The following is a 15,332-nucleotide window of genomic DNA, read 5'->3' as shown; positions in this document are numbered from 1 at the left end:
GACTCCCCAACAACCTTACTGTCATAGACACACTAAAACACACGCACACACACACCTTCGAGTGCATCAAGACAGGTTTGTTTACTGAAGAGACGGGGAGGGTTCTTTAGCGTCAACTTCACCTAAAGGCAGCAAACATATCAAAGCTCTTTCTTTCTTGTTTTTTTTTTCTTTCTTGTTTTGGTAAAAATCTGACAGCTTATCAGCAGAAAGCGAGTAAAAGGCTGCACAGATGTGTCATCTGTTTGGCGTATCGCATGCTGACTCAGTTTGTGCTTGCAGTGTGCGGCTCTTTGACGTGTAAATGATCATTTTCTCAGTTGAGGATTTGTTTGTTCGACAGCTATCATCGCTATCGGCGCCTTCATCTGCGTCCCTGCAGGTAAACAGCCTGTCCGTGCTCATCACGCAGAGAAATAAAAGCGGAGAAGACGGGATCAAGAGGGGAAAACGGAGAGGCCGACGAGAAAAGAAAAAAAAAACATTCAAGTGAAAAACAGACAGCGGAGGAGTTTCCACTGTGCTTGAGAGGGGGTGTTTGGAGCTCCAGGCCAAAGGTAAAAAGAAAAAAGAAAAAAAGGGCCCCATTGTGTGCAATAAGCACCCTTCCTCTTGCTAATCTGAAGCAGGGCCAGGGGCCACATCACTCCCGGGGAAACTGATGAACGAAGGCAGGTGAGGTTGCTGATAATATGGGGATCCTACAGCGTCAGTTTTCAAATCTTTTTTTATGCTGAGTCATGTTTCTGTCTGAGGCGATGAACATCTGAGCAGCAAATAAAACCATTGCATTGTGTTATTAGGTATTTGAGGAACAGAATAATAATAAGTTGACTATGATGAATGTACAAAAAATGCCTGTCAGCTATTTATTAGTAATTTACTCATATTTGGCAAAACTCTGCAAAGACGGGTTGTACCAGCCTCCTAAGTACAACAGTGAACCACGGGGTCAGCTTGGACTTTGACTCTGACTTTGCTTTCCAGTAATGTGAAAACAGCACTATATATATATATATATATATATATATATATATATATATATATATATATATATATATATATATAAAACACAGCTCTTTCTGACAGGGCGACGGATAAGGGAAAAGAAAAGGAAAAAAAAACTTCGGAGGGGACGGTGAAAGGCCAACAAGTTCAAGTGGATAATCCCCCCCTCCCCTGCTCATCCTCCTCCTCCTCTTCCTCCTCCTCCGCTGCCTCCCTCCATCTAACGCCCCAGTGCTTCAGAATAAAAATGACAACACGTTTTCAGAGCCCGTGGACCTGCACACAGCCAGGGCACTTCATTGGGAAGTGTGAGGCCGTTATTGACCATATTTCATTACTGATTTCACTCATGTTTCAAATCTCAAAATAAGACTTTCACGCTCGAGTGGCCAGACCCAAACCTTTCCTCTCCAGCCTGTCTGTCCAGCCCTCAGTCCGGAGCCGAACCCAATTCACAGGGGACTCAGCCTCCTCCCATGCACCCTTCACAAACTGTCAGGATCCCATACTACACTCCCAACACACGCAGCAGCAGCAGCAGCAGCAACAGCAGCAGCAGCTCCCTCCACATCAAATCAGAGAAACTGCCAGCTAAGCACTTTCATTAAGTGGACAAAAGGAGAGCTTTGGGAAAAATACTCTGAAAGGAAATGAAAAAAAAAAAAAAAAACAGAACAAGCGCATGAACTGTTTTAGTCCCATGGACTCTGGAGATTTACAAACTTCTTCCTCCACATTGTTTTATTGATTATCCAGAAGGTTTTGAACCTTGCCACTCTATATCTATTTTGTTTTGTTCTTCCTTGCAGAAACTGAGTGAAAACAAATCTGAAAATTTAGTTCGCAGATTAATATTTATTTGAAAAAAAAAAAAAAATACTTGTATTTTAAGAACGGCAGGACTTTGTTTCCTCCCTCCGTGTGCCTCCTCCTCTCCCTCCGTCCCATTGGGCTGGTGTAAGCCCTCTCCAGAGAGCAGGGAGCCAAGCTAATTAACATAAGCCTAATGAGCCTTTTAATTTTTTTTTTCTAATTAAACGAGCTCCTCAATAATACATGAAAACAGGACACCGCGCTATTCAATTACTGACGTATGGGCCACGGCCAAGCGCGTGCCTTAATCTCTATGTGTGCACGCCAAGTGCCAGCTTGTTAAGTGTGCCAAGCATGTGTCTGCCAAGTGGCACATATGTGTCGGCTTGCGAGAGTGTGTCTATTGTGGGGAATATGTGACAGGTCGTGCATATCATGCTGGGTAATCCACAAAATGCCCCTCTGCCAACCAGCCATGAGCCCACAGATTCTCTCAGCGGCAATCATGCCACACGCAGTCAGGGCAACAGTGGTCAATTATAGCCAACATCAAGGACAAACATGAATCTAAAGTGTGAAATTGTCTAAGTTCTGCAGAGGGATGTCTCTTTGTGGACTCGTAAACAAAATGAAGAGGAAGAATCATACTGCTTCAGCGCTTTCCTGTGTTTAACTTGGCCAATGCCAACTACTTCTTGAGAATTTCTTACGTTTTTTATATCTCTCTCTTTACTACCCTTAATAATATTGCTTTGAGCTTGTTCAGAACTTTACCCCGTGTTCCTCAGCCTTCATGATGCTGTTTGTTCACAAATAATCGCTAACGACCCTCTGAGGCATCCACAGTACAGCCGCTTCCGAAAAACAAGTTATTTTTAGTAAATGTGGCAGGAATTTGTCAGGACACAACGTTATTTTTCTGCAAGTGCTCGTCTACCTTTTGTGCGACTGTCGAATTTCTCCTGAACATCACCTGTGACAATAAAAGACACACACACACATCTGTGCGCTCGCAAAGTAGACTGATACCATCTCTCGCAGTCAGCCAAACCTTCTCTGAGCAACCAATCATATAGAAGATACAATCTCAGAGTTTCTTTTGCTCTGTGCTCAGATCCTCCCCTCTATTATGAAAAAAAGAAAAGAAATATGATTTCGGAGAGTGGCGGGGGGTTGAGGGTGGGCAGGGAGCAGTAGGCGGGTGCCTGTCAGCGCAGACGGAGGTTTCTCCGGAGAAGTCGAGACACGGAAAAAAGAAAGTCTTCCTGCTCGCCCTGTCTGTCTCTCCCGTTTTCCCTCAGAGAGAAGGGGAAAAAAAAAATCTAATTATCGAGCTCCTAAAGATCTCATTATTGGCTGAGGCTCATTTGCATGTGTGAGAGCCGCGCAGCAGGAGCCAACCTGGGGACGGCCATTTTGAACCAGATGTGTGCTGCTATGCGGTGGCTTACTGTCACCTTAAGAAGTGACCACATTAAATGTCCGCTTCACTCGAACTTATGCTCACTCGCCGCTTTTTCTGTTGCGAATGCATTTTAAATGTAATCATTGGTCCTGAAATGACAGTAATTAATAATGTGTCTACCTTTTAGCAGCGAGGTTCACATTATAGTCTGATAAACGCCTGACTGTGACTTTCACCTCTACACACATTTTTGATCAGTAAACAAGCCAGTCTTCTGTAAAAATATGTCAATGAAGAAGCCCAAAAGTTGCAAAGAAACTTTATATAGTGGGACGATGATTTGTTCTCTCAGGCTACCACAACAAGGAGTTAACAAGCTGAAGGTACCGCAGCAAAACCGCTGTATTTTATCATTTAAAATTATTCTTGTCCATCTGTTGTAGTGCTTTTTATATATTTAAAAAATGCAGTCTAAAAAACAAAAAACAAAAAAAAAAAAAAAAGTTTAGGTTAGATTATACTTACCTTACAGGGAATACACAAAGGGACAGCTGATATGCTAACCATGCTAACTGTGCTAAATGCTATTGAGGGTGCTAAGTACAGCTTAAAATGTTATCTTTATAATCATTTTGTTGTTGTTTTGCAATCATGAAACCCTAAAATTGGGAAAATTGTGTACAACTGCAGAGCTGTGCATCCCTGACTGCTTACTCTCATACAAAAAGTTAATTACGGACCAATCAAGTCACAAAAACTGCTTATGGCTCATCATAGCTGCAATAAACAAATTAAGTATTTAATAACCTAACATATAAGAGTTAATCTGAGTTATTAGCATTAAATTGTCCACAAAATCTTTGATTTGTTGTTGTAACTGGCACATATCATGTACAAAAACCCACTTAATTAGCCACTAAATATAACATCGCATCTGGGGATAATGCTGACCTTTGACCTTTTCTATGAACTTTCTTTCTGAAGGATGAAATCCAGGCCCAGTGCCTGGTAAGCCTTTTAAATTGTTATATTTTAAAACTACAAGTACAAAGGAACTAATTTAAAACCATTTAAATGTGCCCAAGAGAAACACAAAACACACATCAAAGTCACTTAAAAACACTCAGTGAATTTGCATTTGTGTTTGGATTTCTGCACTGTAAGGGTCCAGTCGTGAACACACACTCACTTGCATGTACTGTAGATCCAACTGTGTCTGTGTGTTTATGTTGGTAGGATGCGAGCTGACAGCTCAGACAACAGAGACGTTGCATGAATGCCCTGCGAGTGCAGAGAGGCTCTGCAGGTCACACAGCAACAAACAGGACAAACAAGACAGAGACGGAGAGTGGAGGCGGCGAAGAGCTGGATCTGTACGTGTGTGTGCGTGTGTGCGTGTGTGTGCGTGTGTGTGTGAAACGAGGACGAGGAGGAAGGTTGAACTTCTTTCATGTAGAAGACGAGACTATGAAGCAGGTCAACCAAATGCATGTTTGACCTGCATTCAGTCCTATTTGTGTGTAAATGCTTCTGCGTTGACACATCACAGTTCTTTCCAAGATCTAATCTTAAGAGGAACTGTTCACAGCAGCGACATCCTTACTCTATTGGTGATTTATTGTATAATTACTTTTTTAGTAATTAAAGACGATGTCATAAAGCAAGTTTTAAAAACTAACAGTAACAATAAGGAATAGTTTATCCAGTGTATATCCGATTTAGGGACCTGTTCTGATTCATGATGAACTGGTGAAACCCGGATTTTAATCATGCTTCATGTTAAACATGTTTGTCAGTAGGAAGTACTATGATGTGAGGATCCAACTGTCTGTTTGTTAAGGGTCATAATAATGCAACAGCTCGACTGCCCAACACACCTATTGCCCCACTCTCTTTATGCAAAGTCCACTTAAAAAAGGAAGAAAAACAAACTCCCCATTCTGCATGCAATCGTTCAACTGTAAAAACTTAAAGAAAAACAAATTTGGTATACACTGCAGTGCTTGTGTCCCGCTCGCTATTAAAACCTGCTCAAGTGTATTTCAGTAGGGATCCTGCACTCCGGCTAACCTCACTTTCTCTTCTTTCTGTGGTATTCAGCTCTGAAAACAACTCGCTACCCAGAAACTACAAAGGCCTCATTCAGTCAAACTAACACACACATGCACAGACACAGAGAGAGAGGGGAGGGATAAAGATACATGGAGACAGCGTAAGAAAGAAAGAAAAAAAAAAGAGAACATGGTCCTGTATTAATCTGTGAAAGTGACATGAAAAGGTTGGTTGAAAAACGACGATGCAGCTGCCAATAAAGCGTGTCCCTGAAGGGGACGGAGAAACTCTCGGGATGCCCGTCCATGTGTGTGAGCTCTGACCTGCACGGGGCTCTGCTTGACCTCGTTGCTGCCAGGGGAGTTGAGACCAGAGGCCTGCTGGAGGAGGAACTGTCTGGCTGCCTGGAGTGCCTACAGGAGACAGGAAAAAGGAAAAATGAGAATCATGCACGCAGTTCCTTTAACAAATATATGTTTCTTTACAGGAAGGAGGTCCCCCATGCGCTGCTTCACATTAGCATAATGTGAAGCGATTATATTAAAACTTTGCAAAAATAATTAGTTCTTACTCTTTTACATTTTCTGCTATTAGAACCACAAACTTTTACTGTATCTTAACAAACCAAAATTCAATAGAGTATAAGCTTTATGTTTTTTTAACAAATAGAAATTGGACAAAAAAAAAAGTGCATTTGGATCCAGGCCCAATGTGTGATACTTTGTAGAAACACTTTTCTCTGGTATTACATTTTTACATTTGTAAGCCTTTTACAGCTTCTAGCTGGTTTTGCTATAAATCCATCCCTTTTCCCATTAACACTAACCAGCGTTGTTGACACGGATGGTTGTCCTGTCAAGTGGACAGTCACGTAGTGATTCTGTAGTTGTCCCCTACTATATCCATCACCTTCAGATGATGGACGGACCATCGCTCTGTGAGACTTCCAAACTTGTGATATTGTTTTATAACTTAACTTTGTTTTAAACTTCTCCAGAACTTTATCTGTGACCTGTACGTTATTTTCCTATGATGCTACTTAATGGTCTCGAATGATCCTTGGAGCCCTTCGTAGAACATCGATTAAACTAAGATTAAATTGCACACAGGTGGACTCTACTAATTTTGTCATTTCTAAGTAGAGTTGTTCAAACTTTCATTTAGGGGTGTCAGAGTGAAAGGGTTCAAATAAAAATGCATGCTGGATATTGTAGAGTTTTCTTTTGTTGTGAAAGAAACGCTTTCTTTGTACTTTACAGTTTGTGCAGACATAAACACATAAAAAACAAAATGAATTCTGAGGTTAGAACTCAATGTTAAAAAGTATAAGTACTTTTGTGAGGCATAGTGAATAAATATGTCTGTCTGACTTGCTTTTGAGTGCGAATATGAGGCTGCCTGTGTCTAAGCTTATTACCTTTAAAATCTCCTGATTCCCAACTGCCTTGCTCTTTGTTTCTCTACCCATCCCCTCTGGTTTACTCCACTTTCCACAACCCTTTTCCTCTCCCTTGCTCCCTTCTCAGAGGACAGAGCAAACTGGCTTCTTCACATCCTCCGAGACAGAAGTGTGTCACTCCGTTTCCATGCACGCGCTCTGAACTGTGTTTGTGTGTTGTCACAGTGATGCAAGGAACTGCTTGCCCTGATGAGACCCGAAAGAGCCGTGACTAACCACCACCCACCTCTCTTCGTTCTTCCTCCTCCTTTTCCTGCTTCCCCCCCCGTCTGCCCTGCAGTCCTGTCCATCTACACACCAGTGACACCATCACTCACCGGCTCCATTTCCAGCCTTTCACTCTGCCCCTGGGTGTTGCCAATTCATCCCCACCAATACTGCAAACTAAGCCATTTCTCCTACTTTCTAAGCACATCCTTTTCTCTTCCCAGCCGCTGTATTTTGTGCCTTTCCTGTCTCCATTGTGACAACTCCTCCTCGCAGCGTTAAAGAGTTAAATTCTCCAGCATTAGCACCAAAAGAGAAAGCAGCTTTTAATTTTTTTGGCTGGAATGTTTAACCAGCCCCGAAAACAAAATAAGAAAACACCCAGTTCATAACACAAGAGCTGCCTTGCACGTACAGTAAGCGCACACACGGACATGCAAGCGCAACCTCATGACGGAGGGTTAGCGAGGGGAGACAGCAGGATGCACATTTGCTTCCTCTGACTCAAAAGGGAAAGGTTCCTTAGTAAATATTGATTTATGAAAGTCCCTGTGTGTGTGTATGTGTGTGTCTGTGCAAATTAACGGCCAGATTGAGGGACAGTCTACACAAAAGCTCTTACTCAACCACTCAGTAGAAGAAATCTGCCTCATTTCACAACTATAGGGAACAGTAACAAAATGCAACACAAATTGTACAGCACGACTTATTGAACAAGTGGTCGAATTAGAAACTCGGGTACATTAAGTAATGTTTAACTGGAAAAAAAAAAGTATAAGGAGAGATTAGACTGTCAGGAAAAAGTGAGAGAGAGAGAGAGAGAGAGAGAGAGAGAGAGAGAGAGAGAAACCTTCTCTGTGCAGCCAGAGTGATGAAAACCATCTGTAGCGAACACACTTGCTACTTTCGCCGAGACCTTAATTAAAACACACACATGGACGTGCCGCTACTCTCTCCCGTACACACACATGAATTTTAACACTTTACCAAAAAAAAAAAAATAGAAAAATCCCAGGAACACTACCCCTCCCTTTTACTGGTTTGACCTCAGCATTAAATCAGGCACAAACATACGCACACGTACACACAGACAAACACAACCGCCCAGTTTGTTGGCATGTGGTGTGAATTACTCCTCGAACACCCTGTCTGCCCGAGAGCCAGTCTCCGTGTGTGTGCGTGCGTGTGTGTGTGTGTGTGAATGAGTGTATGTTGGCAGGAGTTGAGTAGGCCTGTCTGGCAACAATAAGGGACAATTCCACCCAAATTACCACCCTGATTACCACTATATTAAAGAGCCATTTATGGCTTTCATAAACGCTACGACCAAGCAGAGGTGATGCCTGTCTCCTCTCCTGTGCCTGTATCAATGAATGCGTGTGTGTGCGTGTGTGTGTATATATTTAAAAGGCACGAATTGCAACAAAAAGAGGAATGTGCTTTTCTACCTATTTCTTTAAAAGAAGTCCATTGCTGATTTAAACAAGTATGGCTTAGCTTAGTAGCAAGCTGCTCAAATTTACTAGAGTAAAGATTAGATTTTAAAGGTCTGTTTTACAAGATAAACAAAGAGTAAAAGTATTGGAAGGATGAAGTTTCTGTTAAGACTGGAAACCTGATTTTTGCACTTACTGGCAGAATACCCGCCGACTTTGTACTTAGCATCGCTCAAATTGGCAAAACTGTCTCAAAACCTTCCTTAAAAATGCCAAAATTATCTCATAAATTTGCAATAATTCACTTTATAACACTCACTCAGAGCTGCTCTACTCCATAAGACAAAAACAAAATCCAGAATGAATGCTATTCTACTGAGGTGTTAACAAGTTTGCATGGGGTTCTCCTTATTTCATCCCTGAAACTTTGTATATGTTTGCAGTTTTGGTCTATGTACAGACCAGTTTTCAATTTGTGTATGTGAAGCATGTGTGTTGTGTCCTCTTAAACAATTTCTGATTAAAGTAATTAAAAGAAAATCTCTTCCTAGTCTACCAAAAGAAAATATGATTTTATGACTCTAATAAATAATACCTACCTACAAAGGGTTGCGAATTATTTTGGTTTCATCCTGGGTGTAAAATTGGAGTACAAATTGACCTGGAGACACTCTGATAGTAAACCAATGCCAAAATAATTCTTATCAAAATTAAGTCGTTTTCGACAAGAGTTACCTGGACTCAGTTTGTGTCAGCCTGACTTTTTCAGTAAAAATAACATGAAACTATTATTATTATCATAAATACTGGATATGACGTCATGTGCTTTAAGTTTAACAACCAGCATATGTACGTTTAAATGGTTTGTGAGCTGACAATTTTTGGGGGAAATGACCTGAACAATTTGAAAGCACTCACTGCTGATTTGTTGCGTTTTGTCACCAAGAACCTTAGTCAACACCTTAGTTTGAGACAAACAAGAAAACCATAATTAAAAGAGAAAAGAGAGGTCAATGTTGGACTAAATTAGTCAGCTGCTTAAATTTATAGGTAAAACCCCAAAGTAGGAGAAATATTACAATGTTGCTTTACAGGAACCTGCACATATAAGCTCATTTAAACAGAGAAATATTTATCAGAATGTAATCAGTGTCAAACAGAATTACCAATAGTTCAATCATACCCTAAGTTTTAATGTTTAACAGTAAAAGAAAAAGAAATACTGGGTTGGTGAACACATCTATAATCTCATGAGAGCACACCTACACACACACACAGATAAAAAACACCAGCAAAGACATCCACTCATGTCTACTTTGTCAAGAAGCACTTCTCTACTTTGACCCCTCTCTTTCATTTCTACTCTTCATATTCACTCCTTGGCTTTTTCTCCATAGAACCTCCACCCACCCACACACAGGAACACACACGCACACACACGCACACACACGCACTCTCACACCAGCTCCTTCAAGACTCCCCTCCCCACCCCTCCTAAACTCCCCTTTCCCCTTGTGGCATTCTTGGGGGCGCACTGCACCTTTAAAGAAAATATGAGGGAGGCCTAAGAGGGAGGCCCAACAACAGAGTCTTTGTGCTGCCGCGATGCACACATACACGCACACTCACACACACATATGCACCCATCAGCGGTGTCAGACAGGTTTTATTAGAGTGAGAGCGGGAGGGAAGGAGGAGGAGGAAGGGGAAGGAGGGGTGAGGAGGTCACCGCTCAGCTTGGAGGCCTGAGAGCACAGTGTGAGCGCGCCGGTGAGTGTGAGTGTTTCGGTGCAGTGTGTGAGTTCTTCTGACTTGTCATCGCGCCCCTCTGTAAATCATCGCCTCTGACACAGCCTTTAATAACAGTGCATTTTTTAATTCAGCAGGGTCAAACATGCACATACATCCATGTCCACGCACACACAAGCACACGCACGCACGCACACGCACCCTCACAGTTATGGCTACTTTCTCTTCTTAGCGGGATTCCGAAAAAAAGGCTGACGATTTTGTTTCTTTGAAAAGAGAGAAGGTTGGTGGGCAGGTTTGAAAATCTATTAAAAATAACATGGCAGGAATTTTTGCCTCTCTAAACCTGTGCGACGATTTCGCAGCTTAGATGTCAGCGTGCCTTTGCAAAAATGCGTCTGTGGAAGAAATCTCAACATGCTCTGTTGAATATGACTCAGATTTGTTATTATAAGGTGAATCTCAAATAGGAAGAAAAAAAAAAAAAAAAAAGGGAAACAGGCCTCCTCAGTTTGAGCATGTGTGAGTGTACCTGGCTCAGGTTGCCAAAGCAAACAGGTCTCCCTGTGTGTGATGAATCTGGCCTGTAATCCACCCAGTGTGTTCGGGTGACACAGAGCAAGAGAACGCAGAAATAAGCAAAGTGATCCAAACAGGAGACCGTGGAAGGGGGATACAGAGAGAGAGAAAGAGACAGGTGGGTACCATATGTTGGAGTAATCCGTCAGCACTGACTGAGGTCCATTGTTGACGGGCGAAACGAAACAAACCCGTCTCCCCCCTTTTGCCCTCTTCTCCTCAACCCCCCCACCCCTAGATAAACAGCCCTCAGGGCAGACAGTGGGCTGTCCTTGAGGGAGAAGGAGGAAGACGAGGGGAGGGAGCTGGGAAGGCCAAGGGGGGAGGCAGGTGGTATCAGATTTCTCTGCTTTTAGGTTGAGAAGGGGGGAAAAAAAAACACAAGCATGTGAGAGGATGAGAGAGGAGCTCATTGTTTCATCTGTCCACCAAGGAGAAAAACCAGACTCCGAGGCCACGGATCTCCGCAACGCCAAACAGATATCCCCTGGCAGATAGACAACAGTTTAGTCTGGTGCAAGCTAAACAGAGAAGGAAGGAAGGATGGCTTGTAGAGCTGCTCTCCTCTGTTCCTCTCTGTGCTTTCTTCAACGGCAGAGAGCGACAGATAGAAAGTGTTAAACAGACTCGGGGGTCGGGGGGTGAGAGGGGGGACGCAGCGAAGAGCTCGTCACACCCAGCTGCTTCTCTACAGGTCTGCGTGCTTTTTGATTTTGGATCAGTGGGAGAGACTGGGTTCAAAGAGCAGCAGTGGATCTTCTTTTTCTCCCCCATATCCGTCTTCCTATATCTCCGTCCCGAAGTGTTGTCATTGAAGCTGAAAGCCAGGATAAAGCTTCGGCATTGTTGCCATCCCCACGGGTGATCCCAATGAGCTCTTGTATCCATTTGTACTGCTTCTCTTCACTTTGGCACTAAAAAAAAAAAAAACACCTTCAAACTCCACAAACCCCTTTAGCTACTTTAATTTCTTTTTTTTTTTTTGCTATTGTTTTATTCTTTAAGGATCTTACAAGTCTTTCTATTTTAGCTCCAAGACTCCCTTATCTGTGATTGCTTCTTCTTTTTTGGGTTCTCATGATTACAGAGAAGCTAAAATGAGACTGAGATGCAATGCGATCTACAAAGAATGTTAATTTTCTAACGATATGATCACGCAAATTAAACAGCACTGATAACCCACACTGCTTAAGACAGGTATTCATACCCACAAACTCTAAGGGCGAGTCGTACAGCTCAGGTTCACCCTTAGCTTTAGAAATGTCCTTGGCCTTCTTCAGAATAGATGCAACATTAGGTACATCTGCTCAAATGCTTGTTAAAATAAACAGCAATTCAGTGGTAAAGATGTCTTTTTGAAGTCCAAATTGAATAGAATGGAGAGGAAGTGAGACTCAATGGTTTGTTTCTACTGAGTGGCACGGCATGGGTCAGTATGGACTCTCGCTGGACAGAGGGGCTGAAACCCAAACAACTAACGTGGTGTCATAGTAGCGAAACGACAAACATGACACACTGCTGTCTGACGCTTGTTGCAAGCTGCTTGCTTGTGTTGTGTGATGCCAGTAACTCCACCCTAACTGCACCAGTTTTCTGTGAACCTACAGCCGAAGGGAGCCGGGGAGTGGTGCCGTACCGGTCGGATGCACGGGCAGCTCTTACAATGGAAACAGATTTAAAAAAAAAGCACCCCGAACCGCAAGTACATGAACTGTACCGCTCAATGAAAACAAAGCATTAGTGTTTGTGAAAATGACATGGTTGTCAGAGTCAGACAGGCTGGTCCTGAATGACTTGTCTTCTCAGGTGGAGAAATACCAGAATGAGCAGACTCTCAGGTTGACAGAGCAATATTCGAAAAAGAGAAACTATCAAATGAGAGGCAAAAGTAGCTTAAACAACCACTCGTTACCACATGCTGAATCGTCAAACATGATGGACCACAACATTAGAACAGAAGCAGTGAGTGCTACTTCTGTTAGAAAGGAACAGGCTATGTTAACAAAGGTTCACCAATGTTGTCAAAAGAAACTGTTCAAATGGTAGGAATACAGCATCCAACCACAGTCCACACAAGGGTCCATCTTACTGTATATCAGTGGTTCAGGGTGCTTGTAGTGTCGTAATAATATGGAAGACATTTTCTTGGCACAGTTAACCTGATCCTAACAAGGTGTGCCTAATAATATGGCCGGTGAGTGAGTGTATTTCACAACTAAGTGAGAGACTCATTTAAGAAGTCATTAGAGGTCACAGATTCCTTTGATGTTTAAAAGCATGAAAGATCTTTGGCGGAGTCTGAGCAAGGATATAGCTCTACTTTCTATGAATGTTTAGAAAGTTTGGCTAGGATAATGAAACAAATCTTATTAAACTACAACACAATGCAGCTATGGAATATAGAATAAAATAGTGTATAAATTAAAGAAAATGATTACACTGATATGTCAACCCTATTATGACACTGTATGAAAAATCTCCAAGTTTGCGTCAACCCTACAAACAGAATCAAAAACTTTTACACATTGTGTGAAATTACAAAACATACAAATAGGGCAGTTGAGGGACTCTGGTATGACTGATGTATAGAATAGAAGCTGCAATGTGTTTCCTGTTCTGGGGTCACGTTCACTCAAAAGGTTTTGCTGGCTTCTGATCACTTCAATTGGAAAAATGTTCCCTGTTTTCAAAATTTTGGCTAAAGTAGTGATTGTAATTCCAGTTGGTAGATTAACAGGAGAGCACGGATTTAACCTCCAGATCAACAACCAATTAGCTACGAGAAGTCATCTGACTGAGCCAAAGGTTCAAAACCTTATGACAGTAGCTTCTGCAGCAATCTCCCTTGAGACATTTGACGATGACAGAAGCACTTTTGCAATTCAGGTCCATTTGGACCAGGAGGAAATGATGCCTTTTTCAGGAAACCGTAGGTGAATGGTTTATAATTTAAGTGCAATTGTTTAATTTCATTGTTTATACGTAGCTACTGGAGAAAGCCAGTGTTTTTTGTCACTGCAGAGAGAAAAGCTGGATGTTTGATGGGACAATGTGGGATTTCTGTTCAGCTTGTTTGGAATATTAACTAAACCAAACAAAAATTAAAAGCAAAGGAAGATGTGATTATTATCGTTTTAAAAATCGATGGGTAAAAATAGATAATGACTGGATGTTTTTGACCCCGTCAGTCAAAATGACGGACAACAAAAAAATGTCTAGTGCAAACCTCTGCCTTATAGCCAGCCACCACAGAAAAAAAACAGATTCTTTTTTGTTTGAGTCCATCTATACACCTGTTTTGTCTCTGCGCCTCTTTATATAATGTACAGCTCACAATAAATTTCTCAGACATTTTTTTCTCTCTTTATTTCTCGTGCCCCAAACGCTCCCCGTTCATCTCTAAAAATCTGTTGCCCATACCCTCATTCGTCACAGTAAATTCACAGAGCAGATATGGCTTTGACAGACGCCTAAAATAGATTGTCCAGGCTTACAAATGGAAGCCAAGTCTAGTGAATGCAGCTGTCGGCCTTATGAAGAGAACCTCTCTTTCCTTTATTGGTCCCAAAAGGATTCCTTCGGATAATCTCTAACGGTGGCTAATGTCTAGCTAGCGGTGAAGGGATAGACGTTGCAATTGCACATGAAACGATAATAGCTTGTAGGCCTTAAAACTATTTTAATCCTCCGATATAATTTTTGCACAAACACTAAAAGCAATGCGAAAGATTTAAAGTCTCATATTTCTTAGAATACTGTCGGGTTCATTTACATAAACAGCAGATTTTCTCCCAGAAACATTGCCACGGCTAATTAAATTTTGTTTATAGCTCTCACTACAAGAACTACCGATACATTTGCAGTGTTTTTTATTCGGTCATGAAAGAATTTGTTTAAAGTTGATTCAACAGCGAGAGAATGGAAGAAAGGGAATGGCATATACATTTACAAAAGATCAAGAGTTTCCAAGAGGTAGAGGAAACAGGGCAACTTATACCAAATCCTTTCTAAAGCCTGTCAATTTCATGGTGGGCTACAAATAAACTATTCTCTGCCATAACTTTACCCCTTTAGTTTAAACTCTTCCTCCTGTGTGCCCTCTCGTCTTCTTGTTCTAATCAGGTCTTTTCGGCTTTCCCTTAGCCAGCTGTCCTGTCATTTGTTTTCACCCATAGGAACCAGTTGTCCACCAAAATAACTGACCTTAAGACGCACCAAATGCCTCAATCTATCTAGGACGCCACAGTCTTGGATACCTTGGAAACCCTTCGCCAGCAGCAATCCTTTTCAGCTATTTAATGTAATGTTTCCGCAATATAAAGGCATCGTTTGAGACGCTGAGGTTTTAAAGCGGCTGCAGCAAACTTCTCTGGGCCCAGACTGACCATTAAAGAGAGGAAAGAACGCCTTCAAGAGCCAATCCAATAAAAACTCGCAAAACTCCAAAAGAACTTCAAAATATGCTGTAATGTTTGAAAACCCTGGCTGGTTTTGAATTTTTTTTTTTTTTTTATGCATAAGGTTTTTTTTTTTTTCACTAAAGGGGACCTGCTCTAAGCTCCAGGGATGGTGCCATTTTCCAGATGGTTCTCAGCTCAGAACAGTTTAGTGAAATTCGAAAACC

The 15,332-nt window shown here is 41.8% G+C and overlaps 1 protein-coding gene across 2 annotated transcripts in view; it reads right to left on the bottom strand.

The window, feature by feature from the left end:
* foxp4 (forkhead box P4) overlaps positions 1 to 15,332 on the bottom strand; it is a 110,615-nt gene that overhangs the window by 42,953 nt on the left and 52,330 nt on the right. For both annotated transcript variants that reach the window (XM_081607263.1, XM_081607264.1), the window contains exon 3: positions 5,602 to 5,691. In XM_081607263.1, coding sequence (XP_081463389.1) covers positions 5,602 to 5,691 — 90 coding nt within the window. The remainder of the gene's footprint in view (positions 1 to 5,601; positions 5,692 to 15,332) is intronic.

Source organism: Poecilia reticulata, chromosome 5 (genome assembly GCF_904066995.2).
Source record: "Poecilia reticulata chromosome 5, P_reticulata-male-v2, whole genome shotgun sequence".
Taxonomy (NCBI): domain Eukaryota; kingdom Metazoa; phylum Chordata; class Actinopteri; order Cyprinodontiformes; family Poeciliidae; genus Poecilia; species Poecilia reticulata.
This window is presented reverse-complemented; position numbering and strand designations above follow the sequence as displayed.